This window comes from Haemaphysalis longicornis, unplaced genomic scaffold (assembly GCF_048455015.1).
Source record: "Haemaphysalis longicornis isolate Haplotype H1 unplaced genomic scaffold, Haemaphysalis longicornis Haplotype H1 scaffold_3, whole genome shotgun sequence".
NCBI lineage: Eukaryota > Metazoa > Arthropoda > Arachnida > Ixodida > Ixodidae > Haemaphysalis > Haemaphysalis longicornis.
Window position 1 is genome coordinate 120073672 of NW_027526335.1, and position 20302 is coordinate 120093973.

Genomic DNA, 20302 nt, shown 5'->3' on the forward strand with positions numbered 1-20302 from the left:
GCGTACCCAGCACCTCCACCAGATGTCACGAAGACAAGGACGATGCAGTTGTCTTGAATGAGAAACACGTTTATTGGAGCGAACTTGTGCTCCCCTAATAACTCAAAAGAATACAGAGGCGGCGAAGCAGCGGTGATAAAAATGACTTGCGTCGGCGAGCGTCGCAGAATCGAATGCCTCGGCGTCCGCACTGCAGGCTTTTTATCTTTCGCCACGCGTGGTTCTCGAAACGTCGATTCACATCGAGAACATAGCATATTCAAGAAGATTATTCTGGGCTGTTCACGTTAGATCGGAATGCTCTCCCTATCATAACAGATAACACATGCGGCACAGAAAGAAAGAATGGAACACGCGCTTCCCTTGGCGCAGAGATAACACAGACCGGCGCAGCCAGACGGTAAAAGCAAAACACAAATAAACAAACCCAATGTATGGTTCGCGGCAATATTGCTTCCTTGCTTGTCATGCGGCATTTCTATGTCCCTTGAACGTTCTTCCGAGGCGTACGTCCATGAGAGACCACAATGCACAGCTCTCACCAAAGTATATGCTTCGGAGACCATCAGACTAGAGACAGCACAAAGGTACAGATTGTTTTCCAGTGCTGCGGTGGTCCTTTCATTACCATCGTCATTGTTCTTTGAGAATCCGTTGCTTTAATTTCTTCTTTAGGATAAATAAGAGGCTTTGTAAATGAACGTTTTTGCAGATCACACTGGTCGTTGCCTATTTTTTGTCGGTACTCTGAAGATAGCCTAAGAAAGGAATTACCATGTCTTCTCAAAGAAAGGTGAGAGAAAGGCAAAAGCTAAAAGTGCGTTAAACCATCGCTGAAAGCGCGTCAAATCGATCCTCAATCCTCCAAAAACCCAAACCGAGAACTAAGAACGAACCCTTAGGACGATTATGACGCGCTAAGTAAACGCATATACTAAATATCTAAATGTATACCGATACGTGATTTATGAAATAACGGTATACTATTGTACTTCTTCGTCATAGATTCGTGTACTGTCAGACCTAGAACCGCGCCTTTTTCGCAGTTTTCAAGTATAAGTTATGACATAACGGAAGCCCGCTGTCACGCACGCAGCTTGTGTCCTGACCTCTTATCCGAGCTTTTTTCTTGAACAACCGGTTCATGGGGAAATGCGTTAGTTTTTTGACCGAATGCCATCTGTCCGACTACGAAAGCATTCGATTTTTTTAAGTTAGGAGCACTCGTCCAAGGGCATGACAATCAAAGAAATCGTAGGAAAAAAATATGTCTAGGAAGGTGCAAGCTGACCGTGTGGGCCACTCCGTGGTGTGATGGGAACACGGGTAATGCATTACCGATGGCTGGTATCCGAGGGTCTTTGGTGTTTTCGCACGACGCCGCTGTCCGGACACGACGCGTAACAATACGTTGCAAGCACAGAAATGAGTCTGAACACTCAGGCCATGCGCGGTTTCTGCGTTACTACAGCCCCCTGTCTTTTGTTTTTATTGTTTTCTCTGCCTCACTTTCGGTCGTGTTCGCCTAGCTGAAGAATAACTGAACTGAGGGATGGCGGAAACGGTGTTTTTCAACTTTAATTTCTGGCGCCCAGATTCTGCAGATGGTAGGCTTAGCTTTTGGCCGGGCTTGGCTGTTTTCATACATCCATTTTCTTATTGCTCGTGTTTTTCTGTTGTTCCTCTTTCCTTCTCTTCCCAACAGCATTGCATCATATAATATTTGTGTCGGATTGTCAAAACAACAGTCGCTCGACTTCATTACCTCATGTTTTAGCCGCAAGGCATGCCTTTCAATTCCTCTCACGTCTAGTGCTCAATGCGGGCAGATCATGTGTTACTGTGCCTGAATGTGTGTGGGCTTTACGATACGCGCTGACCGTTGCCTTCGGACACGGACAGGGCTTGCTTTCCTGATGAAGCCTTCCCATGGAAAACTAACAGTTATAGGAAACATGGACCTGGCCCTTAATCAACTATTATCTGATGGTACGTTTTTATTCAATGGTACAGACAAAAACAAGATGAATATCATACATGAAATCCAAAACTCCACGTTACGGACATCCAGGTAAAGCCAATACCACTACATTCTTCCCATTGATGGAGATGATATCTATCCAATAAATTTGTTTGGAAGGAACAGCAGCTCTGCATTGAATTGGAATTGATGAATTGTCGTTGTCTATTTATGATATTCAACATACTTAATCAGAAGGTCGACCAAACATCACTGGAAGAAACAATGATCCTATTTATTACAGGGTCTTGTATACACGCAATTTATATTGATTACAATGCATTTTAATGTATAATTGAAGGTAGGCTATAGGCGTGTTCGCACGCAGGAAGATTGTTTTATTGCGGTCTTTTGTATCCTTAATTTTTGCCCTCCTTCGAAGCCCTACATATCTGCTATTCCCGCAAATGTGCTTTTCTACTTGTGTAACTACCAGGCTGAAAGTAGTCTAGGTCTGAACGTGTCTCTACAAAACCCGTTTTAAGTGCAGAGCATTTCAGTAACTCACTATGTCACCCGCGTTGACGTCCGTAGTCGTAGTCCGCACCCCTCCCCCTACACTATATAAAAAAAATACTATCCGGCGCCTGGTTTCCATCCCTCGACCCTGCGGGCGGAACGCAATGTACATGGTGCTCTATCCACTGCGCCACAAAGCCGACGCACAATGGGAGGCTACAAACGCGCCTTATATCCTTGACTCATTCAAACTACGTCAAGAAGCTGCTGATACAACGCATTCACCACCACCAACTCCCCAAACACTAAACGTTAACGCAACACACCCACCCCCTATGCGACGCATTTACTCGAGTCCCCCTCGCGGGGAGATGGGCCCTTTTTTTATGTTGAAGCGCACGCCGCATTCACTAGGTGCACCTTTTCTTTGCTGAAGCCAATGTTCGGCGATTGTGGAGGAACGCGTGCGAAGGCCGCGTTCTGTTGCGGCTAAGCTCGAACCCCGACTTGCTTAATTATATTGTTTGCTTTTTATATTTTCTGTGTCACCCATTTTCCGGGTCACCCATAGGTTATGTCGACGCTGGATGCCGCATTTCTGCGTAATGGGTCATTCAGTGCGTTGTAACGTAGAGTGCAAGTACATCTTCTTAAGTTTCAGTGGTGGAATTCTCCCGCCACTGCTTCTGAAGCCGAGTATTTGTGTGCCGGGAAGGGGGGGGGGGGGGTGCAGGCCATGTGAATGTGGTTTTCAAGAGGGACGACGTATAAATCAGACAGACTTCGGCTAACTAGCGCGTACTAAGCCATTTCTCGTACCCTAAATGATAATCGTAGATAAGTACCACATGGCCACGAGTCCACTCGAGTAGCAAGTTAAAATTAGGGGGATAGAATACAAACCTCATTATATTCATCATGATTGTCTTGGACTTTTGTGGCCTGTTTTCTGAAGTAGGATGAAGAACAAAAACGTTGCCTAGGTTTGCAGGTGTGCGCTTAGCTGGAAATACAAACAACCGAAAGACAAGCCGTTGCTGTTTCTCACCTTGCCTAGGCGTACAAGACACATGAAAGGTATCCGCAACAATGCTTCAACAATAGCAGTCGGCCATTACATGGCTCTTAAATGTGGCGGGTGATCTGTCCCAAAGAATCACTCAGAAATGTATGGATGGCACATGGCCAAATTGGGTTCTTATTTTCATTTTTACGGGCAACAGCAGGACAAACGACATGAACATTTTTTTTTTTCTTTTATTGAATCATCGTAATCTAACGGCGTCTCGACTAGTCGACTACAGCTGCAGGCAAATGTCGCGTAACCTTCGGTTCTCTGTGTGTGGTTGTGATTCATGCTTTCACATTATTAGTTTCACTGTTGAGTCTTCGCTGGCTATGCGTACTGTGAAACATTTTATGTGCGATTCTACCGGACACGTGTGGCCCATCCTCCCCGGGAGTTAAGATCGTTATATCGCTCACTTCAAGAGGACCGTGATTTGGGCGAGTTGGTGAATGTTCATGATTGACAATCCAGCGCGCGAAAACACGGCACAAAAAAGAACGAGAGTTAGACAGGACAGCGCTGACTCTCGTTCTTTTTTGTGCCGTGTTTTCGCGCGCTGGATTGTCAATCATGAACGCTCACTTCAAGCTTCAGAGCAATGCATGACTGGACCCCGGAGTTTGTGCGTCCCACGCACCTAGCCCTGTTTATGGTGATAGAAATGAACCCGTTTGTAGAGAAAACTAGCACTGCTAAAGTTGTAATTTCCTAGGAACAAAAAGTATTGCGTTACACTTTGAACTTTTTAAAGAGAAGTTATTGCAGTTACAATTACTTTGCCGTTACTGCACAAGATGTGAACGGAGTAAGCTACAAACCAAAAAATAATTTATTCGAAAAAGAGTGATCGAAAAACAGGGGACCAGTGCACAGTTACAAACACATTGGCTGTTTAGCTTCAGCCTTTGTATCGAATGTTAGTGATATATCTAATATAAAAATTTGTTCTACATCTTTATGGGCTTCTCAAAGTTGTCATCACACGGCTTCACTTTCATAATCGGAAACATGTCACCTTCTGTACTGACGGGACGCCCAGCTTGTGCCCGCACGAAATCCTTGTGTTTTGTCGGATAAAGAAACTTAGGCATCGTGTGGAACCTATTCTATGATAAGTGGGCTCGCAGGCACCCATAACAGCAAAAAAAAAACGTAACACAAAAAGTTTGTGTCAATATCTAGCGAATGTAATCTAAAGGGCTGTAGACGTGCTAAAAGAAGTTTGGAGTGCTGGTTGAAGAAAAAACAGAAAAAACGATTAAAGCCTAGGACATCTGCAACTTGTGAAGAGCGAACATTAGTTTCAGCCTGCGAGTTATAATAGCAACGCTGAAGGTAAAGGAGCAGTGCAGCAAATGGTTAGCATTCAAACAAAGTCTGCGTCCCCCTAGTTATCGAAAAAGATTAGTAGTTGCCATAAATAAGAGCCCTTATATTATTGCGAAAATTCCATATGATACACTAGGAGGGGACCATCAGAACCGTTTTTGTCGGGTAGAGCCTACTCCGTTCATTAAAAAAATCCTCAGTGAGAGGAAATAATCATATCGTAGCAGCGGCAAAATCCAGTTGGGCGCTTGAAAAAATATTACTGTACTTTTAAAAATAACCAATATTGAAATAACCGCATCGCATAAACATTGTTACGATAACCATTTTTAAATACTACGAGAACGTTCGCACAGTGGACATCGCAGGGAAGCGTCTTAATGAGAAAAAGACAGATTAAAAAGGTGCGGGAGACAAACCCGCCTTCAAGCTATAACAACTTTAATTGCTTTATCTGAGCATATGCTCACATCAGCGGTATTTAGAGACGGATGATATAAACACAGTCATGAACGCATTTTCTGTAATGGCGCTGGGAATAATAGTGTTATCTATAGAAGACTTTAAACGGTAGCAACTTTAGTTTTTCGTAGAAGCCATTGTCGATGAAAGTAAAAAAAAACATTAAATACATTGGCTCAAACATCTCTGAGTACTAACTACACCATTCATTTTAAGGTTTGAAAAGACCATGTTGAATTACGCTAGGGCGTACCCATCACAGAGTGCCTACGCATTACGCAATTAATGACCCAAAGTTCCCTTCGCGAAAGATAACGTTGGACAATCTCTGCGTTAACGTGATATCATTGTTTCAAAGTAATGGCCCCATATAAACCCGTGCGCTTACACGGATAAGAAATGTGTAGGAGGATTCTTAGACGTCCGAAAGCACGCAAATGGAGGAGAACGAGAACACAAAGGAAGGCAATAGAGTGACAGCCGAGGTGAATGGAGGCAATGGCGGTATAGGAGGCACTGCGTGAGCGAATACCAGGATATTGAAAAATGAGACTGCGTACCTGGCACGTCCGTCAGGGTTTAAGCTCTTCAGGATCACGTCCTTGTCATGCTCGCTATTAGACGATTCTATGCTTGACGTATCGCGCGTTGTTGACTGATGATCATTTTAGACTATGGGCAGACCTTTGTCTGGCTGTGGTGTGTGCGCGTTTGATGGTTATGGAACCGTATTTCTCGGTGGCTTAAACCTGTGGAGCGGAACCCAATATAATAAACAGGTAAGTCCCGCGAATAGCAGAGAGAGAAAACTGTGAATGATACAACATGGCCTAGCGCGCCGAATATAAAGCGGCTGTTGGTTCCGCGGTATTCATTATTCCGTGAATATATGATGTAGCGCGTTCTGTCGTGTGCAGTGTTTCTACGGGAAAACCAAAACATGTGCGCATGCAATCATTTTGATACCGCGGAGCACGCATTGCCTTTTCAGAGTCTTTCAGAGGCAATACGTTTCACGGGACAATTGGGATGTGCTGTCTGCGAATACATCTCGCGCAGAATCCCATTTCTTACGTTTCCTTACTCGGAGTGATGTATGAGCCTACGAGGTTCAATTGGTGGACCCGAGCTTCTGAAAGAAAACGCCCTGCGTGAGAAAAATGGAGTGACGCTGGAATAGATGGAGGAGGGATATTGTGCTGCCGAAGAGATAAGCCACGCCAGGTTGGGGAGAATAAGACGGAGTAAGGGAGCGAAAAAATGGAGGTTGGCGTAGTTGTAGGAAAGAACTGAGGAGCGTCTGCATACAAATGACCCAGCTGAGGCAAAGCCGAACTTACCATCTGCATACCCTGGGCGCTGCTAACAACACTGGCTTTCGAACGGTACAGCACTTAGTGTGTACATCGTGCAGACACGCGACGGCGGCGGGAAGCCAACGCTAATGAGGAAACAAGAATCTAGAACACAAATATACACAAACTTGTAGCATCTACTCTTATTGGGCTGGTCCGTCTTCAGCACGTTCTGTACAGGCATATCTATAGTAAGAAAACACCGCAGACTATTGTTGGCTGTATTGCGTATTGTTGGCCTTCGAGTTGGCTTGCACGTTGACCTTATTTATTGCCTTAACTTGTCTCCTTGTGGTGCCTTGCGCGCTTGCATTATAACTTGTCCTGCTCCTCTTGCATTATGTTCTGTAAAAAACAAGCTGTTTTTAAATCGTATATGGAGATGTGTGCGCGACCACTCTGTTTGGCGGAAAAAAAGGCTACTGGGGAGATGTGCAGCCACGCAGTAAAGCACATGGTGTTTACAACGGTTAGTGTGTTCGTCGGACGTTCAAGGTTAGTGGACGCATACTCCCGCCGCTGATGTAATATTCACCCAAGCACAAGACACTGCGACACCCAGATGGCCTAGAAGCTACCTGGAGAAAACAAAAAAAAATCTGCGGTTGATTGCTGTGTCATAGGAATCGGTAAAACGCGAAAGTGAAATGTGCAGCGAAATCTGCACCTGAACATAGTTTGCGGTTCGGCAGCTGTCTTGAGTGTGCTTGGCGAGCGACGTCCTGCTCGCGGGTCACTTCGGCAAAGATGTACAACCGTCATTTGCTTCACGTATACGACTTCAGTAAATTCTTACTGAGGTTCCTGGTCAACGAGAATCAGGTCCTTCGCAGGGGGTTGGTGGCTGCGTGCTAAACACTCTCTTGGTGAAGCAGTTGGGGCTGAAAGTGGTCACGGTCGATCAACTATGACCCTCTCTGGCTAGGGGAAGTAACGAGCCCCCGTAATCCAGCGTGAGAGGAAGCCAAGGCCGGGGGTGGTAACGCGCCCCTGTAATCCAGCGTGGGAGGAGGCCAGAGGGTCAACGTTGCTAACTATTGCGCTCACGTGTACAGTTCGCCTACAGGCCGGGGCGGAGCGAACCCTGTAGCCCACAATGCGAGAGGGGGCCTAAATGCGAACCGGTCACTGGCCGAGAGATGGACGATCCCTTGTAACCGCAGTCTCAGGGGCCGGAGGTACAGTCTGTATGTGAGGCTGAGACGCCGCAACTCCTGTAACCCACAACGCATGATGGAGCCTAAATTCGGGCCGGTCCGTCACGCCAAGGGAAATGGATGACCCCTTGAAACCTGAAGTCTCGGGGCGAGAGCGCAAAGTTATACCAGTCCCAGCAATGGGCGGTCCAGGTAACTATGACTCCTGTTGGCTCGGGGATGAGCCAACGGCCGGGGGTAGTAACGCGCCCCTGTAATCCAGCGTGAGAGGAGGCCGGGAGTTCGATGTTACCATCAGCAAATACTGCATTCAACCGTACAGTCCGTATCTAGAGGCCGGGGCTGCGCAACCTCTGTAACCTACAAAGCGATATGGGGCCCAAATGCGGACTGGTCGCTGGCCGAGGGACTGACGAACCCTTGTAACCTAATGTCTCAGGGGCGAAGCCGGGAGGATTGGAGACTCCTGTAACCAAAAATGCACCGGGGCCGTTGGGCGCTGGTCCGCTAAGCCGACGGCCTTGGACAAGCCGCCGTGACCTGAAGTCTTAGGGGCGAGAGTGCAGAGTTGCTTATCAGGACCATCGACTGTGTACCATGAGTAAACTCCGGCAGCAGATCCGAGGGTTTGGGAGGAACTACGCTTCCAGCCCTCAAGCTAGGCTGACTTTCCTGTCTCCGATGGTCGGGGCAAAGCTCACAAGCCCAAAGGGTAGCGGTTACCCCGTGCAGGGGCCGCAAGATTGGCAATATTGGCACTGTCTGATGTCCTCTCTGAGTCAACTCAGTCCTGAAAAGGAGTCGGACATCAAGGATCAGAACAAAAGACCGCTGTCCCCAATTCCTTCCTATTTCCCATAACCCCTTCCCTTCTCTCACTTCCCTTTCCCTCATCCCAACCCTTCCTGCTACTTCCCAGGGGAGATCAGGGGAGCCTCCCCGGGCCCGCTCTGGTGGCTGTGGTGTCGCTTAATAGCATTTTTCCCACTTTATTTTATTTCCACCTTCAGGTGGTTCAAACCTCTCTTGCCGTTTGGCCTATTCATTTATTTCACAATTGGCAAAGGCTGGTTATACGCAAGTGGTACCGGCAGAGGCAGTAAAGTTTACAATCCTTTTTGGAGCCTCATTATAATATATGTATCCCGGCATACCGGTTATACTTCGGTGGTACCGGCTGGCACCCACGCCAATTTCCTGAATGTATCCCGGCATAAAAAACTTTTGTGTTACAATATAAACCTCGAAAACGAACAACCCTAACATAACGTACTCTTTAGTACGAAAGGCTGCTTCCCCGCAAGAACACCGGTGTGCAGGGGTGCACCCTTTATAGGTCGCTTGCTTTCTTGTACTGTGGTAATTGCCGTGACCGATATGAGGTTAGAAAAATCTTAGTCTATCCAGGAATAAAACAGTTTCGTGTAAAAAACAAACAAAAGAACTAGCGCAGCCTGCGCGCGTTTACGCATAATATCGGGGACGCTGTACTGCTCTGCTGTTGTGCGTTTTATCTTTCCCCACGATGCACTATGCGTGCTTTCGAGCAAACATATACGTCGATGTCTGCGCTATCCATCACCTCCGCACGTGGTCAGCTTCACGCGTAAGGATCGATCCATTTTCTCATTTACGCTCGTCCCAGTAAACGCTTTAGAGTGTTGCCCACGTGTTCCCCATCCTTCAATTTGGTGAGCAATCTCTCCATCGCAATTCCTCTCGTCAGGGCCGTGTCCCCATTTTTTGTATGTAAGGGAAGCAGAGGATGGTCTTTTCGCATTTACTGCCAGTACCTTTGGATCGCGAACTTAAACAAAATTACCCTGAGCAGGTGTAGGTGGTATGTTTCAGGGCACCACCACCACTGCCCTGAAGAGGACGGATTAAAAAAATGAAGCGCCGTGGGAGGTAGAGCGCGGAAGATGTGCTACCGTCTGTAAAGAAACCGGCGCATTACATCCCGTCTTAAGAAAATCAATTCGTTTCCTAAATACAAGCTTATTCTAGCGCTCTCACAAGTTGTATCAGCCTTGATTGAAACGCACCAGTGTTATTATTGTGCAATAATTACCACTGTGAATGGGCTTGGAAGCCAGAAGTCTGTAGACGGGCGTGAAAAGCTGGAAATGTTTGCGCGCCTGGGATGTCGTTTCCGCCATCGTATATAATGGCGCAATTTTACAGCCACAACGTCAACTGGGATCCTTATCAGTAAACAAACCCAATCGGGTGTGCGCACCCCTCGATGCGGCATTTCCTCTTTACTGGTTTTTCTAGTTGTGCTTTCAGCGGAAGAAAACAGATCAACAAGAAATTAAAACAAAAACACCCTTAACGATGAAATCAACAAATTGATTGGGAGCAGTCGTCGCAAGCAAGAAATAAGCCCTCAGGCGATTCATCGCCACTACAAATTAGCTAGCACACAAAAGGTAGTCGGCGTAAACAATATTAAAAGAATATAAAGGCTAAGCACACTGTTACATCGAATGAAGATCAAGCCGCCCTGGTTTGTTGGTGACAGAAAACGAAAATAAAAGAAAAAAGGCAACAGACACTACACGTATAAGTAAGCATATATATAGGTAGGTATCCGTTGTTCCGGGGACTTTTTACTGGGGGGAGGGACGGGGCATCGGTTTCCCTCTTATTTCATGACCAGCTAAAGCACCTGGCTTCCTTCGTATTAGAGGCGATAATGGCACCACGCCCTATCAAACGGCTCTATATCCGAGTGACTGGCTCCGTGTGCACTCACGTCTCATTAAATCTGTCTGACAAAGTCCTGGCAAGCTAGCCTCGGAAAAAGAACATATTTAACCGCATACAGCTTCGCGTGTTACACCTAATGGAGCTTTAGGGGTAAAATGCATTCGCAGAGCGCGAAGCGTTCAGTCAAAACTAAGAGAAGACCGACCAGTCGATGCTTAGCTTAAACGAGGCACTGCGACACATGTGAAGGAAACTCCCAATGCACCTAAACACTTCTAATGAGTCGTGAATGCGACAGCAACAATGTCGAATTGAACACCGCCGAGTGCCCAGCAGTCTGTACTGCCAGCCCTCCTCGCGCGAATATGCGCTGCTGCGCGATTCACGTCGCCTTCTTATACCATGCTAACTTTGCAGCTTCGCTTTTCTCAAACGCTGTTTGTAACCGTATTTGCTTATTTTGCCGGTGAACGTTTCTGTGCTCCTTACGTAAACACATAAATCTCACCTTTTCGACAAGTTGGTTCAGACTGATCGTCATGGTGGAACCGCTAACCTAACCATATTCAATTTGGCCGTTGGACCAGCTGGTGTACGACAGAAGAGCGGCGTTAGCACGAAACGTTTGACCGTCCGGAGCATTCGAAAATCTGCCACAGCTCTGAAAGTAGATCGCTCAGACTCGCTAGTGGCGCCGAAGCGCCGAATTCGGAGGTCTTTTAGTGCGGCCTCCAGGACGTTCTGCACCGCGCAGTGTCCTAGTTCAGTGCGGACTGCAGCGCTAAAATGGGGAAAGTGCAGACGCGGCCACAGGGCGAAAAAAGGAAAGCCGCCCTCTCCACTTTCTTTCGTCACTCTGCGTATGGCCAGGCGTTGTCTCGCAGTCCGTGCTCCTTTCCTTTATGTTTCCTATCTTGTGCACGGCAGGTGTCCTTTTCCTTTGTGTTGTATTTTTGAAGCACGCCCTTCCGGACACATCGCGGTTACAGGGCGGTAATGTACCGCGTTTCTGGAATTGTGTTTTTTTGTACTTACTGAGACACTTATTGCTTTCATTTTGAAACTGCCCTGTGTAAACAACCACAAAGCACGTTCTCCGCCTTCTCCAGCTCCCGACACACGAAGCCTGGGCTGTGCCAAGAAAGGAAAAAGGAGCAGCGTTCCTAATTCGTATTGGCGCCGAGTCAATTCAGCCTTTTCCATGGCTTTTCTCGGTGACTCCATCCGAACGTTATACCGTATTTGTTACGTTACAATATTGGTGGAAGAAGCGGTTGAGGTGAAATCAGATTTTATGGGCAGAATGCTTGGGTGACTGCAGCAGTTTCTCGCCGAGGAGACTATAGTGAGAAATCAACCGACAGATCATTCAAGCACAGCAAGACAGCGATAGATGCAAATACGTGGCTTTCAATTTTGGGGCATGCTCTCAATGGCATAGTTCAGCTAGCACCTTCTTCTCGTCGTGAGGAGGAGGAGAAAGTACGACGGAAGTGCCGGGAGGGTTACCAGGTGCAGAGCCCGTTTTTCTACCCTGATCTGTGGGAACCGGGTTCAGAGGACAAAAGAGAGGGAAAATGATGAGGAAGAAATAGAAGCGCAAGGTGCCCATTCTGGTCCCTTTTTAGGCACTACAGTCGTTCATGTAAGTTCGTTTCGCTCAGGAAACGTAGAAGAGTCTTCGTCGCCTTCTGCAAAGTCGATAGTAGAGACCGATGGCCTAAGGTAGTCTCTGCTGTAAATGGTAGATTGAAGAATCGGCTGAGCGTGGTGGCAAGCATACTTCTCTCCGACGAGTACTTCGGGCAGCGACACAGCCCATGCTCTATTGTCTTTTCCGCCCCTCAGACGTCACGGTGGGCGCTGCTGACCATGCCGAAGAGGAAGGAGTGGGCTTTCGTGAAGGCCATTCCCAACCACAGTCTACAAAGTAAAGTCGACTGGGGTCGGACAGCTCATACGGAAGAAGGCGCTGGCGAAGGGGATCTTGGATATAAAGACAGGGATTGGAAAAGTCAGGCGTGTTCATTGTTTCATGGTAATCCTACGTGCAAAGGAACAAAGCGTTCACGTGGCATTGGTTGTTGTGAGCGGAAGCAGGATGGTGTGTTCGCTGTCGTACCCTTTCCTTGAAGCTTCCTCCGCCATCACGTTGTCAATCATTCCGCAGTTACCTGGAAGCTACTGATATTTGTCATGGCCATCCGTGATGGCTTGATGAAATTTTTCTCTAATCTCCATCCCAAGTTGGTAAAGGAGACTGTAGCACAGGGCTGTGCGTTAGCTTTGTAAGACAGCCTTCGAGCCAGAGAAGATAGCCATGTATTCAGAAGTAGCTGTGATAACATGCTCAAGAGCCCCACGAATGGTAGCAAGTTCAGCAGTTGTTGAGCTAGTGAGATGGCAACACGAAATCGAGTTCTGGTAAAGTCTGCTGGTACATCCACCCCGCCTGCTGAGCTGGATAACATTGCTGAGCCATCCGTGTATAGCTGTTTCGGGTCATTGGAACGTTCATGCAGTAACAGAATCGTAAACTGTTGAAGCGCCAGTGGTGGCACCTTGGCTTTTTTTTTTAATTCCGGGAACGCAGAGATGAATCTCAGCGGGCAGGACAGTGTAACCGCAGGGGCGTACCCCGAAGTTATTTCAGCCCGGTGCGCTGTGCTGTTGGCAGAAAATGACAAACCTGGAAGTGACGAGAACGTTGCAACGTTTCGTTGCGCCTTTAGTTTGCTCAGTACTGCTGGAAAAGTGACCTCAGCACTCTTGAAAGTGCAAAATAGGGTCACTTCCATGCCTCCCGTTGACAGACAGAGGCGTATCGCAATTTGGCAACTATCAAACCGTCACGGGTAGTAAACCGTCAACATTTTTCTCTTAGGATTCTACGCCCCGAAGTTATGCATTCGTTAAAGCGTACTGCGTTGAAGGCAGCAAAATAATTAAAGCCCATTCGTGTTCTTTGCCATGATTTGAAATGTGTACATCAGTCGTCGCAGTTTTGGCTGATAACAGGACTTCGTAGTAGTGGCCGTTATAAACATTTATTGACATAAGGTGGAGAGTAGGCGTGTTCAGCCCCCATGAATCCAGCTGGCCGCGAGCTCTGGCTGCTTCCAGGGCTTTAATCACTTGGGCTTGCTGTCTTTCCAGGGATGACTGCATCAGCCCGCTCTCCAAATTATTAACGATGCAGTGTGATGGAAGATGATGGTTGTGTGGGCAAGAAAAACTAAATGGTGGTTGGTGAGGGGGACGTTATGTGCTGGCCTAAGAGCTAGTAGAGGGAGGGGATATGTGGGTTGGCATGGTGCGGTTGTACTAGTTGCTAGTTTGGAGCCTGCGCCAGACATATGCCTCTTAGGGGGTTAGGGAAGACGAAGGGGAGCAATACCGCTAGGGATGAAGGCAGTGGGTATAGATGGTACTGTACGTGGGTTCAATGGCGAAGAGGAGAGCAGAAATCCGTGTTTGGTCGTTCTGATGGCAGCGCCCGGAAATGAAGGTCGCAGGCGGCAGCGCACGCTACTTGACTGCCTGCAAGACAATTATGTCGGGTGGTTTATTTATTAGTGAATTTAGCATTTTCGGGAGGCTTGTAAAACAGCTTGAAAGTTTGAGCTGTTGCTTCCACTGCTCGGCAGGAGCGGCTTGCACACTGCGAACTCGTGCTAGGCAGAACAAAACTCCTCAGGCACTGAGCCACGGGGACGGGTAGCTTTTAGGAGACCTCACTGATCATAAGTACCGGTAATGCAGTTGGTGTTAACTGGAAGGCCATACCGGGCGCGCGCACATGAGGGTTAAGACTATTGACGGATAGATTATATATGCTGTGGAATTTGTTAAGGTAGGAGAAATGATTGCATTGCTTCTTCCCAATGCACGCGAAACACACAGCTGGCTCCTTGTGCATTCAAAGTACCTAAACTTCATACGCACCAGGCAAATCAACCCCACAAGTCAACAGTAAATACCCATCTTACGTCCGTAGCCGACCAGAGTGCGACGCATGTTTATGGGCGCATTAAAGAGCACACCTCGCCGTGATCCAACACGTAATTTGTGAATGCAGTTCATTGCGCCTTTGCACACCCGCATTTTAGTATCTAACGATCTTCCCAGGCAGTATACCAACACACAAAACGTTACAACCGACCAAAACCTGCTTTCCCCGTGCTCACATATTCACGGCAGTCTTCGGGCTGGCTCTGTGACCGCTGAGTGTATACCTGGCTGGTTGCGCCACCAGCATAGTCCTTACCACAAGCACCAGCTCACAAGCACGCTCGCGCTCATTTACAATTAATTTCACAGATCGGTTATTTCTAAAATGAGGTGGCGAGCGCCTTCCATGCCACTGAACTAAAAAGTGAGCCTCCTGGCACCTATCGCAGCGTTTCATGCCGCGTCTCCTTCCGCGTAGGTGCAGACTGGCGTGACAACATCCGGGCGTCCACATCTCGAGTGCCTGAGCGTCGGCTACACGAGCCACTGGCAGCGGCAGCTTTACTTCTCCTGGCTTACCACCTACATCTTGGTTGCGCCTGGTCTGGTCATCTCGGCCTGTTACATCTGCCTCCTTCGCGCTGTGTGGGTGGCCTCGGACGGTGATGCTGGCTCCCTCGTTTCCTCGAGCGTCCAAAGCAAGGACAAAAGGCCGGGCAGCAAGGAATCGCCGCCAACACTCCGGCGCTGCACGCAAGCGCAGCCTTTGCTTTCGAGGGCTCGAGCCAAGACTCTTAAGCTCACGGTAAAGCATGCATGCCTCCTACATTTTCTTTTGTGGCATTGGCGTTGAAATACGGAATAGCAAAGCAAAACCTTGGTGTATAGTTGGTAACGAATGTTCCCCAAGCTCTCAGGCGACTGAGTGCTCCACAGTAGCGGGAGGAGAAATAAATGTTTGTTTCAAGAGCGTTGGTGCTGTTTTTTAGGCAACTGCTCGGATGCGGGTCGAGGTCCGGGATGCCCCGGGATTGTCTGGCAGACCAGGCCCTCTTGATCAGTATGCGCTGGGTCCATGAGGCCGGATGTTTCAGGGGGACCCCCCACTGCTCTATGGAGGGGGAATGCTTTCAGGGCAGGCCTGGAGTTTGTCCGCGCCCCCATACTTGATTGTATGTGGTAGAGTGTAAGGGGCAGAAATTATAGGTAGCCATGTAACGCATTTTCAAACACTTCGCTGCCAAGCACACCAGGTGACATGTGTCTTCACGCAATACAGAACGCGGTCATAGGCTGTTCCCCGAACCGAAGGCTACCTAAAACATGCCAAATCGCTATTTATATCAAAATCAATACGAAGAATTGAGTCCTTCCGCTCTAAAAAGGATTGAGTATCGAAACAAATTGCCATAAAAAACGGAAACACTTTGACAGTAAAAAACTACGAGTAGTGCACTATAGTATTTTACACTCTCACATTACGTACTGCGTAGAGTCTTCGGCATTCACATATGCGTGATATAGTGACATTATTGCGAAACTCCAAAAAAGAGCGATTAGAATATTGGCATACGCCCCCGCCACTGCACCGTCATCCCCGATTTTTTTAGAACTTAAAATCATGCCATTTATTGTAGCAAGAGACTTCAAGACAACATTACTTGCCCAAACATTGCTAAAGACACTTAACCAGTCATTCAATTCCATACAACCAAAATTAGACACCAGACACACCCACCAATAAAACTTTACCAAATATACAGAAAGTATACACAAATATACCAACTATACACAATTTGCCAAAAATACACAATGTATATGGTCGCCGCACCATTTCCTTCTTGGGAGCCAAAGTATTATTATATACCAGTCGAATGAAAACAAAACAGACATAGCACTCATTCGTTAAAGATACTTCATTCCCGAGCTTTATTCTTCACCGTGTTAAATTTGCACAATATATTTTTCTCTTGTACATTGTATTTTATGTTTGTATTATTGTGTTCGATTGTTTATTGTGAATATTATGTTATGGATCCATCACTAGCCATGTCGGCTATGGATCCAGATAACTTTTCACCTATTTTTGCATCTGATTTTCTTCATGAAATAAACATTTCTGATTCTGAAAGTAGACCCCCTGAGGCTCGCACACAGGTCGTCACGTCCCCAGACCTGTACCTTGAAGCCCCAGAGCACGAACGGCCGGATCGTTTTAGCAGCGGCTCAATAGAATGGCACGCATAGTGACATCACGAATATCACGTGGGGTGCTGTGCAGCGAAGCGTTTGTGAACACGCAACCGGGTAGATGGTGGGGTAGGTGGCATGAACAATTGTATGATGAGGATAGGAGTTTGTATCCTTCGGAAGCTGGTGCCTTGTTGTCTGGATAATTCGGGGTGGGCAGCCGGGAACGCTGTTCTGCTTTAGCGCTAGTGGGCCAGAATATCTCCATATGTTACCCCAGCTTCCGTCTTGGAGCAGCAAGCGATGATCGTCCTTTGTAGCAAATCGCCAGGAGTATATGCGCGCGGGTAGCGGCTTGGGTCACCTCTTTACGGGCAAAGGATGCAGGTCCAAGTATCCACATGATTTGCATCTCGTGTAGCTGTGCCTTGGTTTTGAGGATGCGGAGGGCTGTTTTGGAGATGCATCCCGCTAGATAACTGCGGCATGCTGCTTGCGAGTGCGTAAACACTGTGATGGCGTCCTGATTAGTCGTTTCAGCTAGGACAATAGCCACTTCCGTGGCGGATCCCGTGTGTGTTGCACGTAAGGCGAGACAGTTCATTTCTTGACCTGTTGTACTGTTGACGCTTACCGCGTGGGCTGGCCGTTAAAAACAAGCCGACACGTCAGTGTGTCTTGTAGTCGGGTTTTGGCCATACTTTATTTTCATGACCCCGGCTTTTGCGATGCGGTAAGCGTGATCGAAAATGGGGTTCGTGGGTCGTGGTAGCGGCTTTATGGTCTGTCTAATTAGTAGGAAAATCCTAACCTTGTGGTCTTGTGTTGGCGGCGTTGCATATTTCATTATTCGTAGGGTGGAAATAATCGGGCAGCTGGTACTCATTCGCTGGTAGTAGCGGGTCTCAAGAGGGAAAAAAAAGAAGGGGGTGCGTGGCGTTCTGTGGGCCAATGGCCCCCCTCGAGGGTTTTGGGTGACAGTCACTTTTTCTCGGCTCTTTTTTGTTAAAAACACTACGCAAGCACAATTTTCCGCTTTGTCTTCTGGGTAAAAACTCCATTTTGCTAGTGCTCTCGTTAACTGATACTTGCAAGTAGTGACTGTTCGTTTCAGCTTGAAAATCAAGCATTGCACCAACAACTTTCTTCCGACCACTTCTTGCTCTCCCACGCAGGTGTGCATTATCACGAGCTTCATGCTCTGCTGGATCCCGTACTTTGCGGTACACAATGTGCGCATCCACAGCCACTACTGCATCAAGGTTCCTCGCGCTCTGATCGTCTTCGCCGAGACGGCCGCGCTGCTCAACAGTGCGGTGAACCCGATCTTCTACGGCCTTTTCAACGTCAACATCCGCCGCGGCATTTGCGACATTCTTCCCTGGGCGTGCGGTTGCCGACGGCGTGGCTGCTCAGCAGACTCTTCTCAGCGTAGTCGTTGCTGTGACGCCAGTCAGGCAGCTGGGGTAACGAGTTGTAGCTACACTGTTGGCGGGGGCTCCGCCGCAAGTCCCACGGAAAAGAAAACCTCGTGGAGGTGTAAGAGGAGAAAGTTGGATTGTTGCATGGGAATTTTAAAGCCACCGGCGTCCACTACCAACGGGACCGTGGCGGCAGCGGCTGAAGTGTGATGCAAATTTGTACGAGCACTTTTATGCTCTCTTAAGCAAAGCCAGGGGACTGCTCTTAGACTTGGGAAAGAGAATAGCTGTGAATGCCACTGAATGATCTTCCTTGGGAAATTTTGTGAGAATGGGAAAGGCGAGGACATCTACCATGCTCAGTGTTCTAATGGTCTGCTCAATATTTGCAAAATTGTGTCTACCAATTCTTGTTGTTTATGAGTTTCTGGTTTTGTTGAAGAGCGGTTGTGCAGCTATTCAATCGAGGTGTTTGAATTTAAAAAAAAATACAAAAACATGCCAGCCTCTCTACTCCGCGGATGATGGCGAGGGTGCGGAGTACGGGGACTCGAAATGACATCCAAGTTGCGCCCCAAGTGACATCGGATTTGCCCACCGACCGTCATTCGATTTGAGCCGTGAGTTGCACCTTGATTATTCCCTAAATAAAACTGCAGCTACGGCTGAAATCGAATTTTGCTTGATTTTCGCTTGATGGTGTGGTGTGCGCACGAATGGACGCGGACGAACATTGGGAGGTCCTAAGGTACTCTGCGCCGTTACTGGCGAGGGAGTAAGCGGTTAGACTCTGGGGAACTAACTCACGGCCATAGCCCAATGGGTAAGAAGACTGACACTAACTCTGTCTCGTCTACCAGACACAGGCTCAAATCTCATCGGCGCCAGTATGATTTTTTGCTATTGCAAATGCTATGTGAACGGACGCGGACGGACATTGTGCGGTCCTAAGGTACTCCGCACATAAAAATATTGTCGCGGCTAACATATGGGTCCGAGCAGTTTATTTGAAAAACGTAGCCTCTCAGGGAGAAATTGTGGCATATCAAGCAAATAAAAGGGTGACTGTGGCAAGTGATGTGCATTTGAAATGATCAAAAAGAGTATATATGTGACAAACATTGACGCCACGTTTATGTGTAAGTATTTCTGACACGGCTTACCGAGCTGCGGCAAGTGTTCTAACGTGACTTCGCACTCGCCAACAACCGAACACCAATCACTGAGCTCTGCGGACCATTGTGGAGCATGTGATTATCAATGGTACAGCACGACATGACCACTTAATGCTTTTATTACATAGGAGAGCAAGCGATGTAGTCTACCGTAGGTTTCGCGGAATGGCCGTTTCGAAGCTGGATTGTCCCCAAATAACAATTACCTCGCTCGTATTCCCTTGCATAGCCCCCTTCTCTGCGTCAGAAGATGGTGCTCATCGTACAATTTCAATCACAACATTTATCACAGGTATCAACAGGGCCCTACTGCCGCAGAAACGCCGCAGCCCTAGGGGAACAAAGGGACACAACAGCTCTTCCAATTTGGCCTGCAAAAGAGGGGCCGGCCGTGTTCATACTTAACACCGTGTTTTTGGTTGTATAATGTACCTCGCGCCTATTTGAGTGCTTTATTACGTTTGTACTGCAGGGGATGATCGGTTCTGCTGAATATTTGTTCTTCTTTACCGCGTCTTTAGGTTCAATAATCCTTCGGAGTTGGCGCCGCACTTGTGAAACCAAAGAAAGGTTTTTAATATTATAGAGAAACCGTTCAATAAAGCAACAAACGACCTCATCATTGTCGTCATCATCGTCATGATAAACACAACACACAACTTTATTTTTCAAAACATATAAGCCGTGTGGAAGAAGGAATGTGTGAAGTGTAGGTCTACCTCAATTTAATTAGACTGCATATACTAAAAAATGAGTTATTAACTATATAACCAAAAGCAGAAAGTTTGGCACCGCTTTTATTGTATTCTTGTGTTTCATCACAAATGGGTGCCTCAGATTGACATGAAACACGATCGGCGGCTTTCTTTTTTTCACTGAGCAAGCTTGTTTATCTCTCCCCTCCGCTCCTTATTCCGCATTCATCACCACTTCAATGCTCCTGCACTGCCCATCTCCTCTGATGACACCCGTTGAAGACAAAAACGAGAAGAGTTGGCCTTT

General features: G+C 47.5%; 1 protein-coding gene across 1 annotated transcript in view; it reads left to right on the forward strand.

The window, feature by feature from the left end:
- Positions 1-19900, forward strand: part of LOC144175047 (gonadotropin-releasing hormone II receptor-like) — a 201703-nt gene extending 181803 nt beyond the window's left edge. The window contains exons 4-5 of the mRNA XM_077704085.1: positions 14993-15319; positions 17880-19900. Coding sequence (XP_077560211.1) covers positions 14993-15319; positions 17880-18335 — 783 coding nt within the window. The 3' untranslated portion in view covers positions 18336-19900. The remainder of the gene's footprint in view (positions 1-14992; positions 15320-17879) is intronic.
- The last annotated feature ends 402 nt before the right edge of the window (positions 19901-20302 follow it).